The 27,354-nt window shown below is 45.3% G+C and overlaps 1 protein-coding gene across 3 annotated transcripts in view; it reads right to left on the bottom strand.

Moving 5' to 3' along the window:
* The window catches only part of SAMD12 (sterile alpha motif domain containing 12), a 201,730-nt gene that overhangs the window by 33,332 nt on the left and 141,044 nt on the right, over positions 1-27,354 (bottom strand). The window contains exon 5 of one of the 3 annotated variants that reach the window (XM_081919073.1): positions 11,133-11,195. The exons of the other annotated variants lie outside the window; for them this stretch is intronic. Coding sequence (XP_081775199.1) covers positions 11,176-11,195 — 20 coding nt within the window. The 3' untranslated portion in view covers positions 11,133-11,175. The remainder of the gene's footprint in view (positions 1-11,132; positions 11,196-27,354) is intronic. 3 annotated transcript variants of the gene reach the window in all.

The raw sequence follows: 27,354 nt of genomic DNA, 5'->3' as shown, positions 1-27,354 counted from the left end.
TTCATTTGTCGCCTCGTGTGAAAGCCTCTAGGTGACGATGTACAATAAACCATAAAATAATTAAAATACCCAATTACCGTATTTTTCATCCCATAGGACGCTCCATCCCATAGGACGCACCTAGTTTTTTTGGGGGGGGGAAATGAAGGAAAAACTTTTTTCCTTTATTTCCCCCCCAAAAGCAGGTCAGGGAAACTAAACCAGGTCGAGGAACAGCGGGATGGTGGCGCTGCGCCTCCCTGCTGTCCCCCAAGCTTGTGGGGCTGGCCAATGTCTGCCCGGTGCAAGGGGCACTCTGCTTCAGGGAGCTCTGTGCGCGGGGCGGCAGGCTGCTATCTGCAGTGTGGGGAGCCCTGCGGGGAACTCCTGCAGGGCTCCCCACGCTGCGGATGTCTGTCCGGCAGGTGGGGCGCTCTGCTTCAGGGCGCCCCGCCCACCGGGCGGCAGGCTGCTATCCGCAGCGTGGGGAGCCCTGCGGGGAACTCCCGCAGGGCTGCCTAGGCTGCGGATGTGTTCCCAAAGTGCCGTGATCTCTGCTTTCAGGGCGCCTGACGCTTCGGGAAGCAGGCTGGTATCCGCAGCCTAGACAGCCCTCTGGGAACTCCCGCAGGGCTGCCTAGCTGCAGATGTCTTCCTGAAGCCTGGAGAGCGAGAGGGGTCGGTGCGCACCGACCCCTCTCACTCTCCAAGATTCAGCGAAAGCCTGCATTCGCCCCATAGGACGCACCCAGATTTCCCCTTCATTTTTGGAGGGGAAAAAGTGCGTCCTATAGGGCGAAAAATACGGTACGTTCAAAATGCAGTACATAATAGGGCCTTAAAAACAAAACGGAAACCCTTAACGAAAATGATTTCAGCATCTTTCCAAACCTCTAAGAACAGGGACCACCGTGCAAGTAATACTAATCACCATCAGAATTCCAGAGGGACTAAAATAACATGTCTAAAATATTAGAAAAATGGTAAGAAGACAGAGGGAATAAAGTCTTTGCCTGGGGCTTAAAATACTTCAGAGTAGGTGAAAGGTGAGAGAGGTGTGTGTGTTTAAAGAGGAGGGGTATCTCCTATCAGCTCCAGCCAGTGTGGTGAATGGTGAAAGATGATGGGAGTTATGGTCCAAAGGATTGGACTCAAGGGCATCCTGATCAAATTTGCAGATGACACCGAACTGGGAGGGGTGGCTAACACCCCAGAGGACAGGATCACACTTCAAAACGACCTTGACAGATTAGAGAACTGGGCCAAAACAAACAAGATGAAGTTTAACAGGGAGAAAAAAAAATGAGAGGCACAAATACAAGATGGGTGACACCTGGCTTGAGAGCAGTACATGTGAAAAGGATCTAGGAGTCTTGGCTGACCACAAGCTTGACATGAGCCAACAGTGTGACGCGGCAGCTAAAAAAGCCAATGCAATTCTGGGCTGCATCAATAGGAGTATAGCATCTAGATCAAGGGAAGTAATAGCGCCACTGTATTCTGCTCTGGTCAGACCTCACCTGGAGCACTGTGTCCAGTTCTGGGCACCACAGTTCAAGAAGGACACTGACAAACTGGAACGTGTCCAGAGGAGGGCAACCAAAATGGTCAAAGGCCTGGAAACAATGCCTTATGAGGAACGGCTAAGGGAGCTGTTTAGCCTGGAGAAGAGGAGGTTAAGGGGTGATATGATAGCCATGTTCAAATATATAAAAGGATGTCACATAGAGGAGGGAGAAAGGTTGTTTTCTGCTGCTCCAGAGAAGCGGACACGGAGCAATGGATCCAAACTACAAGAAAGAAGATTCCACCTAAACATTAGGAAGAACTTCCTGACAGTAAGAGCTGTTTGACAGTGGAATTTGCTGCCAAGGAGTGTGGTGGAGTCTCCTTCTTTGGAGGTCTTTAAGCAAAGGCTTGACAACCATATGTCAGGAGTGCTCTGATGGTGTTTCCTGCTTGGCAGGGGGTTGGACTCGATGGCCCTTGTGGTCTCTTCCAACTCTATGTTTCTATGATTCTATGAAAAGATTCAGAAGGCATCAGGTTGAGGAAGACCGATTTACAGGACTGGTTTTCAACTGATGGGAGATGCAGCTGACCAGAGACTGCAATGAAGCTGCCATATAAATATAGGCTGGAAAACTGAGAAGTGAAACCCTAGCTGGACTAAAGGTGGGTCAGTTCCACCTTTGAAACTGTTAAATACTATTGGTTTAAAGCAAGGATATGGCCTCGTCCGTCCTAGTCCACAGGATCAATGGTAAGGGACAATGGCAGCTATAGCCCAGAATTTAAAGCCCTGTATTAAGGAAAGCATTCAGCAAACAGGACACCCAACACAGAACAGGCACTCTCTCTCTTCGTGCCCCCTGCTGTACTTTGGAGTGAGGGGCACTTGGGAGCTGGCCTTCTGAGGTGGGCTTTCACTGGATTATATGTGCCCTTGAACTGTTATAACAACAGCTCTTGTTTACCCGGAGGGCGAGAGGTGTGAGCCTGGCCACAACCGCCATTACTGGAACCCAGCAGGTTGGTTGTGAGGGAAGGTAGTCCTCAGGTTCCAAATGGTCCCCCCTCCCTCCTGCTCTAGGGTGAGATCTCACTTTATACTGCAATGCCCTCTGTGTGGGGCTACCTTTGAAGGTGACCGGGAAACTGCAACTACAACTAATCCAGAATGCAGCAGCTAGACTGGTGACTGGGAGTGGCTGCCGAGACCACATAACACCTGTTTTGAAAGACCTACATTGGCTCCCAGTACGTTTCTGAGCACAATTCAAAGTGTTGGTGTTGACCTTTAAAGCCCTAAACAGCCTCACCCCAGTATACCTGAAGGAGCGTCTCCACCCCCATCGTTCTGCCCGGACACTGAGGTCAAGTGCCGAGGGCCATCTGGCGGTTCCCTCACTCCAAGAAGCCAAGTTACAGGGGACCAGGCAGAGGGCCTTCTCGGTAGTGGTGCCCTCCCTGTGGAACACTCTCCCACCAGATGTCAAAGAGAAGAACAACTACCAGACTTTTAGAAGACATCTGAAGGCAGCCCTGGGTAGGGAATCTTTTAATGTTTAACAGACCACTGTATTTTAATATTTTGTTAGAAGCCAGCCAGAGTGGCTGGGGAAACCCAGCCAGATGGGCAGGGTATAAATAATAAATTATTATTATTATTATTGGAAACAGTAGGATCCAGCTTGGGCCCACAAACTCCTAGGCTACATTCCCCCAAGGAATTATGGGAATTCTGTTACAGATTCTGAGAGGAGACCCCCTACTGCCCTGATAGGGCTGCTGATAGGGTATGATACCCTGATAGGGTATGAACCCCATACTTCTCAACTGCCCTGATTTAATCGGGACACCCTGTTTTGGGGGCCCGTGTTCTTGCATGAGTCACCTGGCTCCTGAGAGATTGCAACTCTGAAAGACACACATTTTTTTTGGGGGGGGGGAGGGTTCATGCTCTCACATGGGTCATGTGACTCATGCAGGAGCAAGGTCCCCAAAAACGTGCACCCCAGTTTTCCTCTGTGACATGTCAGAGGGCACACAATCCCTTTTCATGTGGACTTCAGAAACTGTAGCTCTGTAAGGCGAATAACCCTCAGCACCCTTAACAGAATTCAGTTTTCAGAATTATTTCTTTTCATATCGTAGCATATCACAGGGTTTAAATGAACGGTGGGAATGTGGGCCCAATTGACCATCACCATGCCAACTCTCAAAGTGGCACATTATGGATGCAAGAGCCTGTTGGGTACGCATGTACATGAGGATCGGGCTTTAATTTCAGACTTCAAAGATTCCACCTCGCAATGGAAAAGAGGCCACTGTATAGAAAACACATCTTAGTATTCTGTACAGCTTCTCTCCACTTTTCAAGGGTGGAAGAAACTTTCCCAACAAGTCCTTACCATTATTAGTTATTAGCTGTTTCAATGTCAACTGTTCTTTTCTGCAACACCAATTAATTTGAGGTCCCTTCTCTTACACTTATTCTCAACGGCCTCTACATTTATTCCAGTGTAATCCTTTATCGCTAAACTAGAAACATACTTAACGCTGTATAATTCAACTCTTTAAAGTGTCACATTGTACGTCCACGGTTGACACGTTTTCTCCTGGCTCCTGTATTCTGTCTCTTGGTGTCACAAGTCCACAGTGAACCGGTACCCAATTTAGCACTCTATTGAGGCCTGATAGTTATTTAATATTGTTCTTAAAAGAGATTTCAGCCGCTGAATCCTTACACATATATACTGAAGAGCTCTGAGCGCTTTCAAACCCTTCTGATAAGTGATCACAAATTCTATGGGCATGCTTATGCAAGGCTGTGTTTATCTTGCAATGCCACAGCAGCACAGGAAAACACAAATCATCATACAGTCATACCTCATAAGTCGAACGGAATCTGTTCCGGAAGTCCGTTCGACTTCCAAAACATTCAGAAACCAAAGCGCAGCTTCTGATTGGCTGCGGGAAGCTCCTGCAGCCAATTGGAAGCCGTGGAAGCCCCGTTGGACATTTGGCATCCAAAAATAGTTCGCAAACCGGAAGACTCACTTCCAGGTTTGCAGCACTCAGGAGCCAAAACATTAAAGAACTAAGCTTTTTGAAAACCAAGGTACAACTGTTTTGGGTTTAGGATTCAGCTGCCTGAAAATCTAAGCTTTCATTTCAGAATTTTTAGAAAGCATTCCCCACCCACCCACAAGACACACTTGAATGTTTGTGGGCCACATCTGCTAAAATTCCGGAAGCAGCAGAGGTGGCTCAAGAGAATTTTCAATGACAGCAGTTGGGATTTAGTGGCATTCCGACAACTAGAATAAAATTGTGTGAACTGATCTTTAAAACCCTGTAGCATGAATTATGCAAATGTTCTCTACTGGCATAACATGTACAGGTCACTGAATCCACGCTTTCTAGATATATATTTTTTAAATCAACTACGGCAAATATGCAAGGCCCTAGATATATGGAATTGTCCATGCTTTGGTTAATTTGATTATGCTACTTTCCACCACATCTTAAAAATCCCTAAAGCAGGGATGGGGAGCCTGATGTTATTGGACTCCATCTCCCAACTGACCCAGCCAGCATGGCCAATGGTTAGGGATCATATGAGTTGGAGTCCAACAAACATTTTTTTTTGGGGGGGGGTATACTTTCCCCATATCTGGCCTAAAGTATTTGAGGCATCTTAAGTTTAGGGGGAAAGATGGTGGAGGTTGCAGCGCTACGCCCAATTACACGGGTGCAAACCATACTGAACTGAAGTAAACTTGTGAAGGAATCGGCCTATTACGGAACCAGCTTATAAAATGATGCACAATGTGAGCAAAGTGGATGGAGACCCTTTGCTTTTTTTGTTAGAACTCGGGGTCACCCAACAACAGATTCAGGGCAGTGAAAATAAGGTACGTAGCACAGAATTAATTTAAGGTCTCCATTGCCTGAAGATGTGGTGATGGCTGCTCACTTAGATTAGATGGGGATGAGACAAATTCATAGAGGTCTATTAGGCAGTTACTATGTAAATGCACAGGACGCGGGTGGCGCTGTGGGTTAAACCACGGAGCTTAGGACTTGCCGATCAGAAGGTCGGCGGTTCAAATCCCCACGACGGGGTGAGCTCCCATTGCTCGGTCCCTGCTCCTGCCAACCTACCAGTTCGAAAGCACGTTAAAGTGTAAGTAGATTAATAGGTACCGCTCCGGCGGGAAGGTAAACGGCATTTCTGTGCGCTGCTCTGGTTTGCCAGAAGCGGCTTAGTCATGCTGGCCACATGACTCGGAAGCTGTACGCCGGCTCCCTCGGCCAATAAAGCGAGATGAGCGCCGTAACCCCAGAGTCGGCCACAACTAGACCTAATAGTCAGGGGTCCCTTTACCTTCTGCCAAATGTTGTTGTAATGCAGTTCCCATCCACTCTGTCTATTGCCTGTGCTGGGTCAAGCTGATGGGAGTTGGAGTCCAACAACATCTGAAGGGAACTCAATTCCATACCCCAGTTCCTATCTCCAGGTCTGGAAGAAGTGCTGCTGTATATCAGTAACAAAGCAAGACCTTTGTGGTCTTCCCAGAAGTATCTTGCTAGCCACAGGGTAAAGCAGGGTACTGGAGTAGACAGATCAGGGATGGAGACCCTGTGCTCCAGGTATTGCAGGACTCTGACTTGCATCAACCTGAACCAAGCACGGCCAATGGTCAGAGATGATGGGAACTGCAGTCCACTATATTCAAACCACAGAGACCTTTGTTGTGATGTGTTGTGCTTACCGCCTATGTGTCCCACACCTAACAACAGGAGCATTTCCCCATGTGCATAGCTGGGGGCATTTAGTCCTCCAAATAATGGCAATCAATCAATGCCTGCAGTAGGCCAGGCAAGGGCGTGTCTGCCTTGTTCTTCTGTGGCAACACCATTAGGCCCAGCAGGCAGATCTCGTTCATGCCAGCTCCCTCTGGCTCCCCTCTCTTGTTTGCTGTGGCAACTGCTGTGGCAAATGCTCCCCTGCAGTGATTGATGATTCTCTGCATCTTAGCGGGTAAGATTGCATCAGCAGCACTTGGAAAGTAAATGGCACTGTCAGACTCCATTCCAGGGAAGCGGGAGTACTTGGGCCAAGCGCATTAATGAAAGCAGGCAGAAACAGACAAGTACAGAGTACCAGCACAATACCTCACTCACAGCCGTCACTAAGCGCAGCGTGCCCGTACAACGCAGTAAGAGTCATTTCACTGTTAGTGATCGGCTTCCAGCGCTGGCTGTCAACAAGCCAGACCATGGGAACTAACTGGAACAAGACATGACTATGGGAATCACAGAAACACAGAATTTTAGGGTTGAAAGTTACCCACAAGGGTCATCTAGTCCAATGCAGGAATCACAACGAAAGCATCCATGGCAGATGGCCATCCAACCTCTCCTTAAAAACCTCCAAGAGAGCCAGTGTGGTGTATTGGTTAAGAGCGGTGGACTCGTAAATTGGTGAACCGGGTTTGATTCCCTGCTCCTCCACATGTAGCTGCGGGGTGACCTTGGGCTAGTCACACTTCTTTGAAGTCTCTCAGCCCCACTCACCTCACAGAGTGTTTGTTGTGGGGGAGGAAGCGAAAGGAGAATGTTAGATGCTTTGAGACTCCTTAGGGTAGTGATAAAGCAGGATATCAAATCCAAACTACTACTACTACTACTCCTCCTCCTCCTCCTCCTCCTCCTCCTCCTCCTCCTCCTCCTCCTCTTCTTCTTCTTCTTCTTCTTCTTCTTCTTCTTCTTCTTCTTCTTCTTCTTCCTCCTCCTCCTCCTCCTCCTCCTCCTCCTCCTCCTCCTCCTCCTCCTCCTCCAAAGAAGGAGAGTCCACAACCTCCTGAGGGAGTCTGTTCCACTGTCAAATAACTCTTACTGTCAGAAAGATCCTCCTGATGTTTAGTCAGAATCTCTTTGCTTGTAACTTGAAGCCGTTGGTTTGAGACCTGAATTCCAATAAGGAACCTGGAAAAGAGGAAACTGAGGGGAGATACGTCAGCCATCTTCAAATATCTCAAGGATATGGAAGATGGAGCAAGCCTGTTTTCTCCTGCTCTGAAGGGTGGGACCTGAACCAATAGCTTCAAGTTACAAGTAAGGGGATTCTGACTGAACACCAGGAAGGACTTTCTGATAGTAAGAGCTGTTCGACAGTGGAACGGTCTTCCTCAGGAGGTTGTGGACTCTCCTTCCTTGGAGGTTTTCAAGCAGAGGTTCTGTCATGGATGCTTCCCTAAGATTCTTACATTGCAGAGGGTTGGACGAGATGACCCCTGAGAACCCGAATTTAAGATTCTATGATTCTATGAAACCTCCAATAAGGTTCTGTTAAGGAGTGTTTGTGTGCTGGTCCTGGGGGGAGGTTACCGTGAGGCATGGTCAGAGTCCGGTCCTGGGTCGAGGGTCTGGAGACTGTCCACCAAGGGCAAAGCGAGGTCCAAAGCGAGGAGCCGGGCAAGGTCGGGAACTCTGGAAGAACAGGTCTGGTTGCTGGCAGAAACAGGTTTCCAACGACGTTGCTCCCGCAACCTGGGAACGGGCTGACTGGCCTTTATCTTCTCTGAGGCCAGGGGCGGTCCCGGCCCACAGGTGACCCGCCTCTCCTGGCCTTAAGGCGAGCACTCCTCCTGAGAGAACCCAGTTCCCTCCGCCTCTCTGCCCTGAGCCTCTGCAGCTCAGGAGAGGCTGGAGGGTTACTGGACCCAGGGGGAGGCTCACCTTCCCCTGACAGGGCTGGGAGAGGCGCACCTGTAGGCAATGGGTCCTCAATCACCTCAGGAGCCAAAGTGGATTCATCTGGTGTCTGCTCCTGAGGATCCGGCACAGGTGCAGGCGCTTCAGATTCAAGGCCCTGCCCCGGCTCAGCCAGCCCTGGAGGCGGGGACTCCTGTGCAGGCTGGGATTCCTCCGGTTCAGCCTCTGAATCAGATTCCCAGGCCATCACAGTTTGCTTCTTTGTAAAGGTAAGGCCATTTCCACCATATTCTAGCTCAGCAGAACACAGATCAATGTGTGGAGATCCCAGTTATTTGGCACCTGCTTTAATATATTTTCGATGCTAGGCAAAAACCATTTTATCTGGCCAGACCTTTACAATTTCACACAGTGTTGTGATTTATAGTGTGATTGCTGGACTTGTTTGCCAACGTCCTGGTCCAAGGATGGGGAATCTTCAGCCCACTGGATGTTGCTGGGCAAGTCTCATCCCTCCATGTCTTTGCCCATGCTGATGGAGCCATGCAAGGACCAAGAGAATAATAGAATCATCGAACTGTAGACCTGGAAGGGGCCCCAAGGATCATCTAGTCCAACTCTCTGCAATGCAGGAATATGCTGTTGTCCTGTATGGGGATCGATTCTATGACCTTGACATTGTCAGCACTACGCTCTAACCAACTGAACTATCCCCGGTCACAGGTTCTCCATTCCTGCTCTGCTCTATAATGCATCACAGCTTCATTTTTTAGAAAATATATATTGATCACTTGATCAAGTGATCTGCTCTCAAGTTCTAACTGCCTTATCTGATGCTTCTTAATTTGCAACTGTACTGTATTTGCGATTTATTTTTATTTTGCACACTGCCCAGAGAACTCTTGTTACTGGAAGGCCGAGGCACGGAATAAATAAGCAAAGGATGGGAAATCTCTTTAAGCTCAAGAGGAAACAGGAAACACCTACTGGAATAGATATTAGCTGGAATTTACACCTCGTGCTGTAAAGACGGAAATATTCAAGTTTGTAACTGGTCAGATGATCAGTTACAGCAACAGAGTTGATAGCAAATTAAAAATAAATGAAAAAAGCCAGACTTTTTCATACATTAAAAAAAAAAAATCCCTATTGGTCATTTAGCATGAATAATAGCTTGCATATGGTTGCTAAAAGTAATGGGGCAGTTGCCAAGCCAAGTGGAACAGGGGGAGAGAAAAGGTAATAATTGAATAAGAAGAGTCAAGTGAGAAGTAATCTGCATCCTGGTTCGTTCTAAAATATAGCGTCTTTAGCCTACAGAAGAGAAACTCTACACATCATAAATAACAAATGGAAAAGTTTCCTTGGGCTAGCTAAATATCCAGCAGAGTGAATTTTCATTAAAGAGACACAAAAAATAAATGAAACCATCAGTTGTGACACGATCCCCTGGGGGAGAATGTACTTCAATCATAATCATCCATGTTTTATATCTCATTCTCTACTTATATCTTCTCAATAAAGCCAAGGATTCCAAGCTACGCTGGTGCAAACTGTAGCTACAAGTGGTGGGAATTGACCCACCGTCTGCAGAAATGACTGCATGGATCATTTACCTAACCTGCATAGTGAAATGAGGCTTATTTACAAGTTTAGCTAACCTTTGGAATGTACTGCAACCCATTGGATAAAACAAAAAAAGGTGCTTCAGTGGCTAGTACAGTGGTACCTCGGGTTACATACGCTTCAGGTTACATACACTTCAGGTTACAGCCTCCGCTAACCCAGAAATAGTGCCTCGGTTTAAGAACTTTGCTTCTGGATGAGAACAGAAATTGTGCTCCGGCAGCACGACAGGAGAAGGCCCCATTAGCTAAAGTGGTGCTTCAGGTTAAGAACAGTTTCAGGTTAAGGACGGACCTCTGGAACGAATCAAGTTCTTAACCCGAGGTACCACTGTAGCTGTGCCTCAGCTGTTGTTCTACTTCAGGCGATGTTCCTAGTAGGCAGGTGAGGCATTTGGGATGGGCAAGTCTACGTGGGACGCGTTGGTTTAGGATGCTGCTTAAGCAATAATTAACTACAGGCTGAGTCTGGGTGGTTAGCTCCATCCTCCAAGTAGAACCATAGAATTGTAGAGTTGGAAGGGACCGCAAGGGACATATAGTTCAACTCCCTGCAATGCAGGACTCTTTTGCCCAGCATGGGGCTCAAACCTGCAACCCTGAGGTTAACAGTCTCATGCTGTACCAACTGAGCTCTTATTTTTAAAGGGGCCTTGCTTGTTTCAACAGCTGTAGGCTCCTACTGCTTGGGGGAGATGATGGTTGCAACGGTCGTCTGTGCAAGCAGGAAGGCCAGACACACAGATTTTTCAGTAGCATCACCTTGCCAACAAAGGTCCATATAGTTACAGCTATGGTCTTCCCAGTAGTGATGTATGGAAGTGAGAGCTGGACCATAAAGAAGGCTGGTCGCCGAAGAATTGATGCTTTTGAATTCTGGTGCTGGAGGAGACTCTTGAGAGTCCCATGGACTGCAAGAAGATCAAACCTCTCCATTCTGAAGGAAATCAGCCCTGAGTGCTTACTGGAAGGACAGCTCGTGAAGCTGAGGCTCCAATACTTTGGCCACCTCATGAGAAGAGAAGACTCCCTGGAAAAGACCCTGATGTTGGGAAAGATGGAGGGCAAAAGGAGAAGGGGACGGCAGAGGACGAGATGGTTGGACAGTGTTCGCGAAGCTACCAGCATGAGTTTGACCAAACTGCAGGAGGCAGTGGAAGACAGGAGTGCCTGGCGTGCTCTGGTCCATGGGGTCACAAAGAGTAGGACACGACTAAACGACTAAACAACAACAACACAATATTATTCTCTTAATTTGTTAGGTCAATCCATTAACAAACGTTTAACTAACTAAAAATATACCTGTGATAGAAGAGAATGTCTTTTTCTAAGTCGATGCCTGCTGTTAACACATGGATGCAAGATCTAAAAACAAAGAAAACAACACTCATTGCTTCAGAACATTTAGTTTTACTCAGATGCAAATGCAGCTGATGGATGAATGGACGAAAAACATATACGTTAAGCCAATTTTTGATTGCTTTTAACTGGGTGGCTGCCAGGGCTAATTTTCAGTTGTGCATATAGAATCTGAAGATGTAGTGTTTTGGACTGGTGGGTACCATTGCCTGTGTTTGACAAAGCAACCAGTTTCCCCCCATGTTTCCATTCCTTTCTGCACTTCTTTGAATTTTGCAAAGCAATTCTACAACCCAACATGCATTTATTAGAGGGACATCTGCAGTCAGATGAATATATTCATAACAATAACATACAAAAAGGGATATTAGGGGGGAACCGCTTGCAAAATTGTGTATATTAATCAAAATGGCATAAAAAAAAATGTGTCTATTAGGATAAATTTGTACTTAAATGCTGATGAGTTTTTGTTGGAATTCTATTATTATTATTATTATTATTATTATTATTATTATTATTATTATTATTATTGCAAACAAATGTAGGGGGTCTGAATTCCAGAATCAGGAACATGAGAAACTAAAAGAACCAAAATTGGCAGATCTGCCTAGCCCTAATAATTCTTTTTAACCTCACCATTACGGTTATAATCTCAAAATACTAAACGGATCTTTGGCTCCTGATTTCAGTACAGCACTTCAACTGTTTCCTCATAGTTACTCCAACATCATTCTGTAGCATTTCATTTCTGTGATGGTGGCTGCAAGTCATGTCTTCTACCCCTCAGACCCTCCCATGAGTTCACTTCCCAAGTATGGAAGGGTTGGCTTTGGTTACTCACTGTCACGGGCAAGACAAGGTGCAAATGCTCGATGGCACCTTACACTGTGCCCTCACGCCATGGGTTGGCAACCTAAGGCCCATGGACCCCCACCGCCCGCTCGGATGGCTCCTGTGCGCCATGCTAAACTGGCGCAGAGCAGAGCGGGGACTGCCTTCTGTGATGCTGGCCGGCTTCCTATTGGTTGCAGGAAGCTCCTGCAGCCAATGGGAAGCTGCGTACGCCTCCTCAGCACCAGAAGGGGCGCCATATATCGTGTTTGCTTTTGTGTGCATGTGCGCGCGCACACACTCTGGCCCACCACGGCGTCTGCAGGACCATGAACCGGCCCAAGCCACAAAAACCCCTGGTCTAGGGCCAAGTCCTAGAGCTAAGTGACTGGACACTGGATTATAGCTCACACAAGTCAGAAGTGTGATGCGTGTCACTTTAATTTTTCAAGTAGGTGTTTAAGTAGGAAAGGTTTGTTAAGAGACATATGTTCGTAAGAGGAGGCAGGAAGATGGATTGGACATAATTTTGTTTTACATTTTAAAGTCTGGAATAATTTATATGCTGTATGGATGGATTTTTATTAACCTTTCCTACCTGTGCTAAAAGCTTTAGATGAGACTATTTTAAATATCAAATGTTCCATGCTTTCCATTTTTGTGATTCTATTATGCAAATTCTACTCATCTCTTTACTTTGAAACATCACATAAGCTTCAGCCAGATCCCCCCCCCCTTAAAAGTCTTAATAATAGAAAATGCAAGCATCTAAGCTTGTGGGAATGAGTTCTGTCCCACTGGATCGCAAGAAGTAAATAAGAGCGAGTAACTCGGTATTTATTTATTTGGGTTTATTTTTAATGTGCATTTATATGCATATCTGTCTCCAGAGCTTTGCAGACCACCTTGAATCCTACTTGATTCCTCCACCACCCCCAGCTGTTTCAATTATCCCAGCACTACCTGAAGCACAAAACACCAACTGCAGCATTCAAAAGCAATTAATAAGAACATTCTGGCTCTGTTCATGCATTATTTTCTTGGAGGGAATACGCCGTTTAGTAGGACACATGCACTTAAGCCGATCCTTTGTATTGCATGGGGTGGGGTGGGGGGAAGGAATGAAGAAAGCGAACACCCCAAATCTCAGGCCCGGTTTATACGGGATGGAAGCAGTGGAGAAAGTGTTTACCTGCATAAGTGCTCAGTGCACCACTGTCACATTCAAACACTTAAGAATGTAAGACAAATCTACTGGATCTGGCCATTGGCCTATCTGGTCTCATAACCTGTTCTGGTTGGGGTGATCAGATGCCTATGGGAAGCCTGCATGCTAGACATAAGCGCAACAGCACTCTGCCCATGTCAGGAATGAGCCAGCTCCAAGTGAAGGTTTGCAGCCAACTGCAGAAAGAAGCCAAGAAAAGAGAGGCTTAGATGTTAGGCAGGCAGGAGAGAGAAGAGCTGAAGACTTCGGCTCTTCCTGACCTTGATGGGCAGGCTGATAAAGCAGTAGCTGAGAGCAGGCTAGAACACAGCCAAAGCTCACAGGAGGCACAATCAGGCACGAACAAATTCAGAGACAGCCTCTCAGAACAGGAAGAGGTTGGAGCTGATCCACTAAGTCTGAAGAGTCAGGAGGGCTGCTAAATAGTAAGCAAAAGAAGAGATGTAAGGGTCATAAGTTCAATATCTTCTGTCAACACCGGAAGGAATCTTCAGAAGGGTCATCTTGAGTAATGATGCCGGAGGCTTCGTTAGAGCCGTCCGGAGCTATCTGTTTGTTTTTGCAATAAATCCTCCTTTTTAATTACCTATGCTTACTATGTTATCAAGCAGGGAACCTGGACTCCTGGCAGCCCAGCAGCAGTTTCCAGAGACTGGTATTCAGAGGCATAATGCCTCTGACAGTAGAAGTAGAATATGGCCATTGTGACTGGTAGCCACTGATAGCCTTGACCACATTGAATTCGTTAAATGCTTTTTTAAAGCTATCTGAGTTGGTGGCTATCACTGTCACCATCACGTTCCATGTGTACCATCCCATATATGTGTAGCATCAGTACACCAATAATTAGCTGCCCAGGTGGAGATGCTATTGGCATGTACATGGAACAGAGCACATGGTGAAATGCATTCATACCCCAGTGGGCAGGAGGGGTAGTGATGAAACTCTTCTTACATGAGTAAGTTTTCTCTGCAGTCCAGGTCCCTTACACACTGGGCATTAGTAAGGCATTAGATTCAGAAAAGAACCCTTCAACACCCTAGATATCTGTTTTAGGTGCCATTCAGTAGCTGATTAATGTGTGTTGTCCCAATGGCAGTAAACTATGTATTCCAATAAAGAAACAGCGTGGAGTTCTGGAGTTTAGAATAAATACATCTGTCTTTCTGGACAGGAATAGTTGGGTACTATACTTTTTTTTTTTAAAAAAAAACTGTTTTAAAGAAATGAAAGTATGCATACACTACACTGTATTACGATTAAGTTTTTGATGTATCTCGTTCTGCAAACCACCCCACCTTTCAGGAACACATTGTAAGGTATAGTTTAGTGTTTGCCAGCAGAATGGAACAGATATCCATTCTCTGACCCCGAAATGTACTCTGGAGGTTTGGAGTTGATTTGTGATGAAACAAGGAGATGCAGGAGAAGAGAGGAAAAGGAAGTCCCATCATGCAACTTGGGTGACAATGGACAACACCCATTGCTTTTAAAGTGGTTTTAAATCTTTGGTTGACTTCTACCACAACATTGTCCAGTGAAATGAACAGAGTCTTGCTCTTTACCTTTACACACTCTCATTTGCCTTGATTTGGCAAAAAATAAAAAAGGAGCACAAATTCTAAGCAACTTATTTCCCTCTCATCTCATCCTAAAACTTATTATGTTATTTAATGAGACCCAGTGTCATCGTTGTATTATGCAAGGGTTTTCTTTGTGGATTTGCATCAACTAGTAGCGAATTTGCAAACAACCAGTTTAATGATGGAATCCAACCGATCCAAGAATTTCAAAGGGAATTGCTGGCAATTATCAGCTGTGTTCAAAGCATACTTATTTGATCTGCTCATTTTGATTATCAATTAAGAAGATAGTGCCAAGTAGGCAGTCCCTGAGTTTTAATTACTTTGAAATCTGCACAGACTTTTGGCAAATGACTTTTTTTCAAGCTTGCACAATATACCTTTTAGCTTTATGATTCATTTAGGTTTGAAACAAAACAAAGCAAGTAAAACCCAATTAAATCATTTAACTTCCAGTGCTTGCTTCGGCAAGGAACACTGACATTTGGTGTCCTATGATCACGGATCTAGGCATACATCCGCTGTGATTAGGGAGCTGCTTATTAACATTGCCTTCCTTCCCTTTTTTTTTTTTAGGAAGGTGTTTTCATCTCTCAGAGTTTATAACTTTCCAAGAGACAACATGCTTGCGAGGCAGGAAAATGGCTCCAAGCAACTCTCCAGAGGAGAGGCAGCATGGCGCAACAGTCCGCGGCTTAGCACGGGAAGGATTAAAATGAAGAGAGAGGATTTAGCTTTAATTATTTTAACTCAAAAAGAAGATGATTAATTAGGATCAGAAAACAAACAAAATACCATACGGCCAGGACGATAATTGTTAATGGAGTGGTGAAGGCATTGCCAATTCGGTCTAGTATCTTCATTCTCTCTTCCCCTCACCCTGTTAAAAAAATGTTGAAAGAATAATCCTTATTGCCTTGCCTTGCTTTTTTATGTAAGCAATGCAAGGTAACACTACTATTACTACTACTACTACTACTACTACTACTACTACTAATTTATTTATACCCTGCCCATCTGGCTGGGTCCCCCCAGCCACTCTGGGCGGCTTCCGACAAAACACTAAAATACAATAACCTATTAAACATTAAAAGCTTCCCTAAACAGGGCTGCCTTTAGATGTCTTCTAAAAGTTTGGTAGTTATTTTTCTCTTTGACATCTGGTCGGAGGGTGTTCCACAGGGCAGGTGCCACTACCGAGAAGGCCCTCTGCCTGGTTCCCTGTAACTTGGCTTCTCGCAGTGAGGGAACCGCCAGAAGGCCCTCGGCACTAGACCTCAGTGTCTGGGCAGAACGATAAAAAGGTTATCCTTTTTTTGCAACCCCAATGCAAATAACCCAGTAGAATGGCACTGGAAGGAACACTCTGAAAGGAGGCCACAGAAAGAGAGCAGATCAAAGTGAATAAGCATCCTGGGGTGTCACCCTACTGCTTGCCCAAGAGCTTGGAGATAGCTTCCCATGTTCATATTGAGATATGAAGCTGCCTTAGAGCATTGGATCATTTAGCATAGTACAAGGAACTTTTGACTGGCAGCTGCTTCCCTGGGTCCCTAGAGGAGGACCTTCCATAACCTACTATTTGGCCATCGAACTGCAGAGCCTGGAACCTGGGGCTTCTTGCCTGCAAAGATGAGCTATGGTCCTTTTCCTGCTGTGGCGCGCAGCTAGGAAAGTGTCCTGGGAAGACAGCCACGCAAAACCCATAGCTTGCAGTGCTCCTGGCCTGGTCCCATTGGGATATGTGGTCCAAAGGAGACCAGACTAGGAAAACCAAGATAGGCTGTAGGATTCATAGCGTGGAGAGGACCAGAAGTTCATCTGTTACTGAAATTATTTGTTTTCTTCAAGAAAGGAAAGAACACATCTGAAACAAGCTAACTGGACCCATGAACCTGCCTTACAATGAGCTAGATCAACCTTCCTCAACCTGTTCCCCCCTAAATATTGCTTCAGCTCCCATCACCTGCAGCCAGCATGGCCAATGGTCAGGGATGATGAGAGCGGTAGTCCAAAAAACCTGGAGGGCATCAGGTTGGAGAAGTTACACTCAGGGCAGTATCCAGGAATTTTCATTTTCAGAAATTCTGCTGGGGTGCTATAATTCATGTATACAGCATGCACCACTATAAACACATTGCAATTTACTGCAATAAAAAGTAAGTGTGTGTGTGTCTACATTTTCTTTTGGTATTTGTGTGTGCATGCTTTGTTGCTTAGAGGCACAACCAACACAGTGTGGCAGAAAATCCTCAGACCAAGGCATTTGACAGCACAAATACAGGAGAGTGTTTTATTCCAGCTTCACACTTGCTGTTTATCAACATGAAGTTCAGTCTCTGCAACCCGCTGCTTTGGTGATATAGTGCCTATCTGCTCGGTAGCCAGTCAAGGCCAGTCAAGTTATTTTGGCACCTGACCTGAGCCAGGAAAACCAACAAACACCTCTCTCCCTGCTCCCCGGCCCTCAAAAGACAACAATAAATCAAATAACTCACCATTAGCCTTATGCTACAAATCAGAGGCATTCACTTCACTCTGTCATATGGGCCCATGCAGGCAAATTGCATCATATGCCCTTCAACTATTCTTCCTCATTGCATGCCAACCCACAACAACCTCAGCATCAGAGTAGTCAGAGAAAATAATTATAAAGAGGGGCATACAATCCTGAGAAATGCTATGAAGCTGGGGGCTGCTGTTCTCCTTAGGGCTGCAATTGTAGACACACTAATTTTGAAGCAAGCTTGCTGCCACAGGTGCGACTGATGGTCCCCAACTTGGATGCTTTCAAAAGAGGATTAGATGAATAGGAAGAGGCTTTCTGTGGCTACTAGCCATGAAGGCAACGCTCTGCCTCTAAGGCTGTGGGAGGGAGATTTTTTGTTTGCTTGCTTGCTTTTCAATATAGTTTTAACGACTTCCAATATATAACAATTACAAAAAGAGAGAGAGAAAGGGATGCAAAAACAAAATCCCAGCTCGCCCCCTCCCTGCTACAGGAGAGATCAATCTAGAGAAATTTGCCAAAGTCCAATCTGTGATTTCGGCAGCTGCCAATATTCAGGATCATCAGTAAAGTGTTTTATACAAGGATGCCATGCTTCAACAAAATCATCTACATCACTTGTATTATTTAATGCACATATCACTTTGTTAATTTTTCTGATACGGCAATAGACCGTACAGTCTGTTTACAACGAGAGACACACAGATGTTCCAATCCTTTCCAGTTCTGTTCCACTCACTAGTAGGCATGTTGCTACTAAAAGAAAAAAGTAATTAGTTCTTTATAACAAAGGTCAGATTGCTCTTCTTTAAAAACAGTTAACAATCCCAAACTTGGTGTACATTCCACATGTTGACTTGTGATATAGCTTATTTCTGTAAAAACCGTCTATCAGAAGGGCTTTATATGTTCACATGTCCATGCACTACAGTGGTACCTTGTGTTAAGTACTGAATTCGTTCCGGAGGTCCGGTCTTAACCTGAAACTGTTCTTCACCTGAAGCACCACTTTAGCTAATGGGGCCTCCCGCTGCTGCCGTGCTGCCGGAGCACAATTTCTGTTCTCATCCTGAAGCCAAGTTCTTAACCCAAGGTACTATTTCTGGGTTAGCAGAGTCTGTAACCTGAAGCGTCTGTAACCCGAGGTACCTGTACATGTGAAAGCTTGTACCTATACTATTGTAGCCGCTGTTGGAGGGATGTGTTGACTAGATTCAGATCCCACCTTGCTCTGGTACCTGATGAATTGTACTTCAGAAAGTGTATGGGTCAAGGGGTACCCTGTTCCTGGCTTGTGGCTTTGAAGTGCTACCTGACCATCAAAAGAAGCTACTAGTGACATCCCTTTATTTTTGCAAGGAGTAGCATTCAGAAACGGAAGCCTCCTTCTTCATCTCAAAGTGGCAAAGTCCCAACACAGATTCGCCACCTCTGTGAGAAGCAGGTCATATAGCAGACTACAGAGCCAAGATATTCCCACGTTAAAGCCACTTCACACTCGGAGACGGAAGAAGCTACCATCTCTAACTTGACAAAAAGGCTTTATTGTCTGCCTGAACCACTTAGAAGAATATTGCCTTTTTATCTTGACACTGGGTCCTTGACATTTTATGAAGACTGACAATCCACTCCTTTTGCATCACCATGCAAATGATGTATCGCCAAGGACAGGTAACAGGCAGGATGGGTATCGGAAACAAACATTAAATCTAAACCCTGGAGATCAGCGTCAAGGAAGAGGGCAAAAAGGTGTTCCATCTGCATCAAATACAGGAGACAACCTGTGCTGACTGAACTGCACCAAATGCAAGCATTCAACAGCAGTATTTTAGTATGTTCAGTTCTGTTTAGGTAGTGGAGTGCTCTTTCTTCAATCACAGCATAGCTCCTTTGATCCCACAGACAGGTTTATGCATTTCATGGGCATTACTGACAATGACAGATAAACACCGCATTAAAACTGCAGCTACAGCACCGAAGGAGGAGGAAAATGTGTTCGAGGCCTACGTAGGGTGTTCAATCTTCAGGCTCTGAAGGACCTCATATTCCTCACTGTTACTTAAAAGTTCAGCCCTTGGAGGAATTTAAGATGGAAGACTTTAAGGTTGAGCAGCGCATCATGACCAACACAGGGCTGCCACTGAAATAGTCTCGCTCCCCAAATTATACGTAACTTCCCAAATGCTCTGATGTCAACAAACGGCGATCGCTGCTGTCTGCCGGCAGCCATTGATTTGGTGCGGGGAAGGGCAGCCTGAGGTCAAGGTGAGATCCTTACCACTTTGATATACAGCATGTGACTGGCATCTATTTTATTTATTTATTTCATCAAAACACCGATTGACTGTAAAAAACAACAACTCAAAACGGTTTACAAAAGATAAAACGGGGGGGGGGAATCGAGAAAAATCTACAACCCTCCTTTAAAACACACAGAAGACAAAATATTTCATCACTGACTATGGGACAACCTCCTTCTCTGTACCTAAGGGAAGCAGGCTCGTTAGGGGACTTGTGAGAACAGTGGTTTATATGCCTATGGTTTCACCACATTTTGCCTAATGGTAGGCATGGGTTCAGAAGTGAAGAAATATACATGTTGACGGTCTGGATGCAGGGGGGAGAGTTGCAAAACAGAGGATACCAGTTTTGGCAGCAGTCCCAGAGTTGTTCTTCTTCTATCAAGTAGTTCTTGACGAAAGGTCCTGTTTACTTTTGTGTCGATTGCTTTTAAGGTAAGCAGAAACAGCACTGCAGAACGTAGTCTAGGGTTTCTGGCAGGGACCAGTGTCTGGTTCAGAACATGAACCCAGCCCTCAGGCCTCAAGTCAAAAGCCACCATTAGCAGTGGCAGAGAAATATGCCCATGCACATTGGTGGAGCATTATCTGCCAACAATGTGAACTGTGTGTCTGTTTGGGGTCCTAGATCTGGTCCACAGAGGTATGGAATGAGAAATATAAAACGGCACCAAAATAAAGGTTGAGACACGGGTCAAAGAATAGATTGAATTAATGGAAGTTGTACAGGACAAAGTCAGTGTTGGCTTGAGCCAATATGAGCAAATCTTCCATAAGGCAACATGGACTTGAAGTGCTAAGAAAAACAACACCTATGGCTGAGATTACTATTTCTAACCATTCTCCCCTGGTTAAGTCAGCTGTCACATGCCTGAAAAAGAAGTACATGAATGGATTTCGGAAACCATTAGGTCCACAGTTTCACTGAGTGGGACAGTTTCACTAAGCAGGCATGGATTTCTGTATTCATTAGCCCTGAGCCATGGAAAAACAGTAATAAAAAGGAATACTTAACACGAACATATGAACGTCTCAGAAGAGTAATAGAAAGCCTGGAAAAGGCGTTTCTGGAGCATTTTTCCGGCATCGCAACTTTCTCTACAAACTGATTGTCTGAGTAGTTAAACATAGGCTGAGATTCTTCAAAGAGAATTCAATCACTATTTTTACAACACGCACTGCACGTCAGTCAGAGGAGTCTTGGCTTTAGTTGCTGCCAAGCAGAGAATTAGTCTAGACTTGGGAGTAACAGGAACAACTATTTAGTGCTTTCTTCCCATCCAGATCCTATCAATTCTGAACATTCTGAACCACGTTGGTGTCTTATTGCCAATTCACATGACCAAACCATGGTGTTGGAACATGCAGGTTGTGTGAATACACGCAAAGTTCACCATATACACATCACATTTACTGCTCAACCCGCTTTTGGCAGATGTGCAGCTCCTGGTCTGAAGTTCTGGAGGGCCGTTGCCAGAGCCTCCTATTTGGTTATAAGAACCGGCCTAAATAGGAGATTAACTCTCAAGGGAAAATCACGTCTGAAATTGTCAGCCAGGATTAAAACTCGCTTCAATGCCAAGTAAGAATAGCCAAGCAGGTTGTTTCATTCTTCTTTGTTCATGCTATATGCATGGACTGCTTAGGGGGTGGGATGCAATAACAGGGCATTTCTTAAGTGGCTGGTGCTTCTCCTCTCCAGAGGAGCAGTGTCTGCTCTTCTATAACCTGCAAAGGTCATCAGTCAGAGGTGGACTCAAACTGCAGGCCTTCTGGGAGTTGGACCAGAGCATTGCTCTAGTTGCCATGACTGCTGACTGGAAAAGCAATAAATGATTTTTTATCACAAGCTGCTTGTGAGGGACTCTGCCTTGCTCTATCCAGTTCCAACGTGGTTAGTTCCTGGTGTTCCTGTCGCCTACAAAAATCCTTCCAGTGAGCTGACTTTTTGTCTGTGCCGCAGAGTAGTAGCTTCGCCTACAGTGAATACATCCTTATTTCTGTCCCCTGCATAGTCATGCAACCATTTCTGTCCCTGCAGAAGACTTTTGTCATGCTGGCACCAGTCTTTGAGGAGCCCTGTGTCAAAATAATAATAATAATAATAATAATTTATTTATACCCTCCCATCTGACTGGGTTTCCCCAGCTACTCTGGGCAGTTTCCAACACAATATTAAAACACAGTAATGCATCAAAAATTAAAAGCTTCCTTAAACAGGGCTGCCTTCAGATGCCGTCGAAAAGTCTGGTAGTTGTTGTTCTCTTTGACATCTGGTGGGAGGGCATTCCACAGGGCGGGTGCCACTACCGAGAAAGCCCTCTGCCTGGTTCCCTGTAACTTGGCTTCTTGTAGTGAGGGAACCGCCAGAAGGCCCTCAGCGCTGGACCTCAGTGTCCGGGTAGAACGATGGGGGTGGAGATGCTCCTTCAGATATACTGGACTAAGATATCCTCTTTGGGACCCTCTGCCTTCTATCTGGCACCAACATGCTCCCTCTGGGCTCAGTCCCTACTGCTGCCTTGAGGACAAGTGAGTGAGGAGGCAGCAGCAGCGGCAGTTGTTGCTACTTCTTCTGGTTCCTGCTATCCACTTGCCCTCTCCTATTTCGCCGGAGAGAGAGACAGCAGGCAGCCAATGGCAAGAAGAGTACCAACAGGCCAGGGGGCTCTGGTAGACAGCTGCAACTCCCCTACTAAGACATGAACCACAGCAGGTGCCCGGCAATGCCGACCACTGATGCCATCCACACTCTCTCGATTTCCTGGGCAACGCTTCTCCTCACCCACCTCCACCTGTCTAAGATGCCTCCTGGTAATCTACCTTGGCCTCACTTCTCTGCCTGACAATTTTCTGTTGACCTTCACTCATGTGTCTGACCCTAGAAGCTGGAGATGTTACCTTCTATCCTCCATGACATGGCACTGCAAAAGCAGAGCGCAAGAATCTCATTGGGTTTGGGAACGCCCATTGTTTGTAGCTGAAATAACCCATCATAAAGAATGCTCACACAAAAGCTGTAACTATTTCTGCAAGTTATGCAGAGAGTTATGCAAGTTATCCAGCCAGTTATTTAAGCCCGAGACCCGAACCCTAAATTAGATTCAGAGATAGTAAATCTGGAGATGCATGTGATGGCTACATAATTTGCTGAGAGACAAACAAGGGCTCGAGCTGTGACGTTCTGTGTCCTCTCGTGTCACCATCCCCACAACAGACTTTCGACTGTGCAAACATAATTCTTTTGGTGTTAGCTGCCAGGTGAGGGAAAGAAGCAAGTTCCCAGTCCTCTAATACAAGACACAAATTAATACAAGACCTCTCCAGAGGGTTCGATCTGTGCTAGAAATGAAGACAAAGTTCTTCCTACCATACCACCTGCAGAAAATACACACAACTATTTCACAATAGAAGCCAGCTCCAGAAAACAGTCTCACATGTTCTTAAATGGGATTACACAATCTGTAATGGGGCAGACATTGTGGTGACCTTCATTTGTTATTGGAGCACAACTCCTTTCAACTCCAGCTAGAATGGCCAGTGGTCTGGGATGATGGGAGTTGTAGTCCATCAACATCTGGAGGACACCATGTTGGCTTCCCCTGCTCTATAACAAAAACTAATATCCTGTAATGACAGCTTATATTCAACAGCTGTGATGTTCAAACTGTGTTCCAGAGAAACCCCTTGAAAGTTATCAAAGTCCCTAAGTCTGAAAATCAGGAGTGCGAATGAGTTTCACCGAAGGACAGCTTATCCATTCAATGACTCGACTTTCCCCACAACATGCAGACACAAGAATGTGTTGGCTATGTCCTATGGCACAACTCTCACCTCAAATGGGGCAGTGGTGAGGCCAGACAAACCTAAAATTAACAAGGCATGTGGTAGAACATGTCCCAGAATCCTTTGCAACATTTCTTCTCTAGACAGAATTCCTTAAGTGGTGAGAGACACCACTCTGTAGAAAACTCTCCACAACATCCATAGCTCAGTTATGAGTGAGCCTGCTGTCTCCTTGAGATCACAGCATACTTGGAAATAAAGAACTGGTTTATACAGAGAGTTAGACAAATGGTCCATCTTGCCTAACACCTGTAACTCTAATGGTCAGTGGGTCTCCAAGGCCTCTGGTACAGATCCTTTTTAAAAGAAAATAATGCCCTTTACCACTGAATGTTGATCTGTTAGGGACCCCTGACTATTAGGTCCAGTTGTGACCGACTCTGGGGTTGTGGCGCTCATCTCGCTTTATTGGCCGAGGGAGCCGGCGTATAGCTTCCAGGTCATGTGGCCAGCATGACTAAGCTGTTTCTGGCGAACCAGAACAGCACACGGAAACGCCGTTTACCTTCCCGCCAGAGCGGTACCTATTTATCTACTTGCACTTTGACGTGCTTTCGAACTGCTAGGAAACTCAAGTTACTTTTGCTAAAAAACCCCACAGGCTTTGCCGTCAAAAACATACACCTATTTTCAGCCAGAAAGCTATAAACTCTTGAATTTACATTCCAATTGTCTCCAAGGACCAATTCAAATGTTCAGCGTGGTAGGAAATTGGAGCGAATGACTGGAAAACGAGTCCACCTTGACATGTTCCCCTAACATCTCTCATCACACCAGGAGTGTTCAAACACCATAATCCACACAGGAAATTGATGTCGTATAAATCACTTTGTGAGGATTATGCTGTTTCGGTGTATCTCACAATATTCAGTGTGTCAAGGTGAACTCAAGTTTTCACTAGTTCCTTCCTGATGTGTTAAGCTATCCTGGTTAAGGAACGATGCCATTCCATTCAAGAAGCAGGTGGAAAGCGTGGGATCTGTACTTAGAGCATGTGGACATCATTTGCCAGCACACAATGGACTTGTAGGAAGGAAAGGTACTTCCCAGGAGTCAAAAAAATCATGGCCAGGCTTGGTAGCCAACAATTGCTTCTACCAGGTAGTTGGAATGAAGTCAAAATGTGCCTTAGCAGATATATAATATGCCTGTCCCTTTCCAGTGAGCAAGCACAACATGCTCTGCCCATGCTTCATCTGCTCATTGCATTAAGGAGTCTCTCTGGCCTATATGGTCTGAGTCTCTGCACCTCTTTCTCTAGAAATGAAAATATGCCATCTATTTCTAGCAAATGTTTCATATGTTGAGGACAGGGTGATCTGCCTGAGTGATCTGCTCTTACTAGAACTGGGAGATATGCCAAGCAAAGCAGGGTCCAAATTTTACCATTAAAGGGGGGGGGGGAATACAAGTGAGGAACACAGATATAAGAATACAGAAATCTTTTTGCCCACCATTGGACTTGAACCCACGACCCGGAGATTAAGAGTCTCGTGCTCTAACAACCGAGCTACTTTTTTAGCCTTTTTTTCACTAACATGTGCATTCTAATGTGTACTGTCCTCTAGTATATGAATTTGTGTAGAACTACACTGCAAAATTTGGAAAAGTGAAAATTTCTAACAACAGCTGTGCGTCAGGAAATGAAAATTAGGAAATTTGCCTCTAAATGTGAACTGAATAGAATCCTGCCCCCCCATTCTTACTTCTTACAATTATCACACTTTCGTGAATGCCTGAAGGAGGCTTATGCATGTATGTATATATAGATCTTTCCTTGCCTCTTTCCAGACATGGTTTCATGATGTCCTCCGTCAGCTAGCTGATTAAGATTTGGCTAGGAAGCTCCAGGTGGTTAATTGATAATATATATATATCTCAAAAGACAATTCCTTTAATTACATGCATCTGACATCTCTATATATATGTTTTATGAGATAATAAATACATTTTCACTAGGTAGCCACCGGAGCCATATGGCAGCACACAAGAGAGCTGAACAAATGAGGTATAATGAGGCTCATTAAAATAAGCAAGATCTACTATTAAAAGGACTTTGGGAACTTGAAAGATAAAGGTTCAGAAGTCTGTGTCATGCAAGATATGCCCCACGTCTCTTTTTCATTCTACTAATGCTATGCCAAAGCTGTTGGTGACCTTGAGCAGCGAGAAAAACAACTCTTAAAACAAACTGGCATCTACAAAAAGCCTTGTATGAATGAACAACTCTAGTCTAGACACTCAACAGAAGGCATGGCAGGAAAGGAAATGCTAACAGCAATATAGTAGGATGCAGGTCTACATTCTGTCAGCTAGTTGTCTTTAATTCCCTCCAATATGTCAATGGACTAATAGGCATAGGAAGACATCCACGTCTAATTTTAGGGAGCTGCCGACTTCTGAAGATAGACCAGTGATTGATCTAACTTCAAGGAACTGCTGCGTACACTTTCAGAAATCAATGGCTTATGCACATCTTCAGCCAACAACGCTACAAGATGAAGCATCTCCTTTGATCGCAAAGGAGAAGGAGCCAAGATTGTGCCTTCCGGATGTCGTTGGATTCCAACTCCCATCACCACCAGTCAACATGGCCAATGGTGAGGGAGGGTGGGAGTTGTGGTCCACAGCCTGTGGTGTCCTCCACATTGGCTACCCCTGCAGTAAAGGGATTGCCTCCACCCAGCCAGGCTGGCCATTGGCTCTCCTCAACAGGAAGCATTAGAAAAGCCTACTGTTCAGGTTAGGACTTTTGCTTTGTCAATAATAACATTTACAGGGTCTTTTTGGGTGCTTAGCTCTGGCTTGACGGCTGCCTATGGAACAGCTTTGACACTAGCACAAAAACTGTCAACTTTAGTTACTCTCAGGCCGACAGCTTGCCCAGTTTCATTGCCTGAAGTTTTGTAATGTCAATGACTGATATATCCCAGCCAGATGCTTTACAACTGGGCAGTGGACCTTCCTCCTTTTGAAGCACATGGCAAACTCACTCTGAAGCTGAAAAAAACCCTCTAAATTATTTTGCTTTAGTAAAGCCAAGAAGGTTAGCCACAGTAAATCTGTTACAGCAGAGCCACAAACTGTTAGTTTCTGTTTGCCACTGTGCAGCTGCTTAGAGTCACAAGACTCTGTTTACATTCCAGAGACCTTCCAGGCTGCTGGAAGTCTCATGGGAGATGGGAGACGGATGTGACGTTACTGGTTTCCTGTTCCTTTGTCTCAGTTGCTCTCTGCTCTCACAGAGAGAGGATGCTTTTTTCTTTGCTGTCTGTGTATTAAGAAATAAAGCATAGCGATGTAGCCATAAATCTCATCACTTCTGCATGCTGTTTTGGATTCTCTGCTGAATGGGATGTGCCTGGAGCTTCATCAAAGGCTCAGGTTTCCAATCATGTCAGGGGCGATTCCGAAGGACTTGGCCGGAGGAAGATGAGCTTTATCAGCTCGGTCGAACGCAGATCCTGACACAAACAAGGGGCAAACATGTACCATGGAGTAAGCCTCTGTGGTTTAGCAAAGGGCCACAGAATCTGTTCTGAATGCAGACGGTCTCAGGTTCAATCCCAGGAGAGAAACCTTGGAGTGACTCTTTCGTTCAGTGCGGACAAATACTTATCTAGATGAACCAATGGTCTGACTTGGTATAAACGCAGCTTCCTGTGATTCTAGGGCCTATTTCCTCAGACGTGAGCGAGCTCTACTCCAGAAACGTTTATGGTGCAATGAATCTGCTGGTCTTTAACAAAGCAAACTGAGTCTTGTGGTACCTTCAAAGTCAAATGGATGGGCGATAAAAAAAACCAACAACCCACACTGGATTCTGTGGAGGCAGGCAATGAGGAAGCTCAAAGCGATTTGGTGGCAT

Source organism: Podarcis melisellensis (genome assembly GCF_964234715.1).
Source record: "Podarcis melisellensis genome assembly, chromosome: 7".
Lineage (NCBI taxonomy): Eukaryota > Metazoa > Chordata > Lepidosauria > Squamata > Lacertidae > Podarcis > Podarcis melisellensis.
This window is presented reverse-complemented; position numbering and strand designations above follow the sequence as displayed.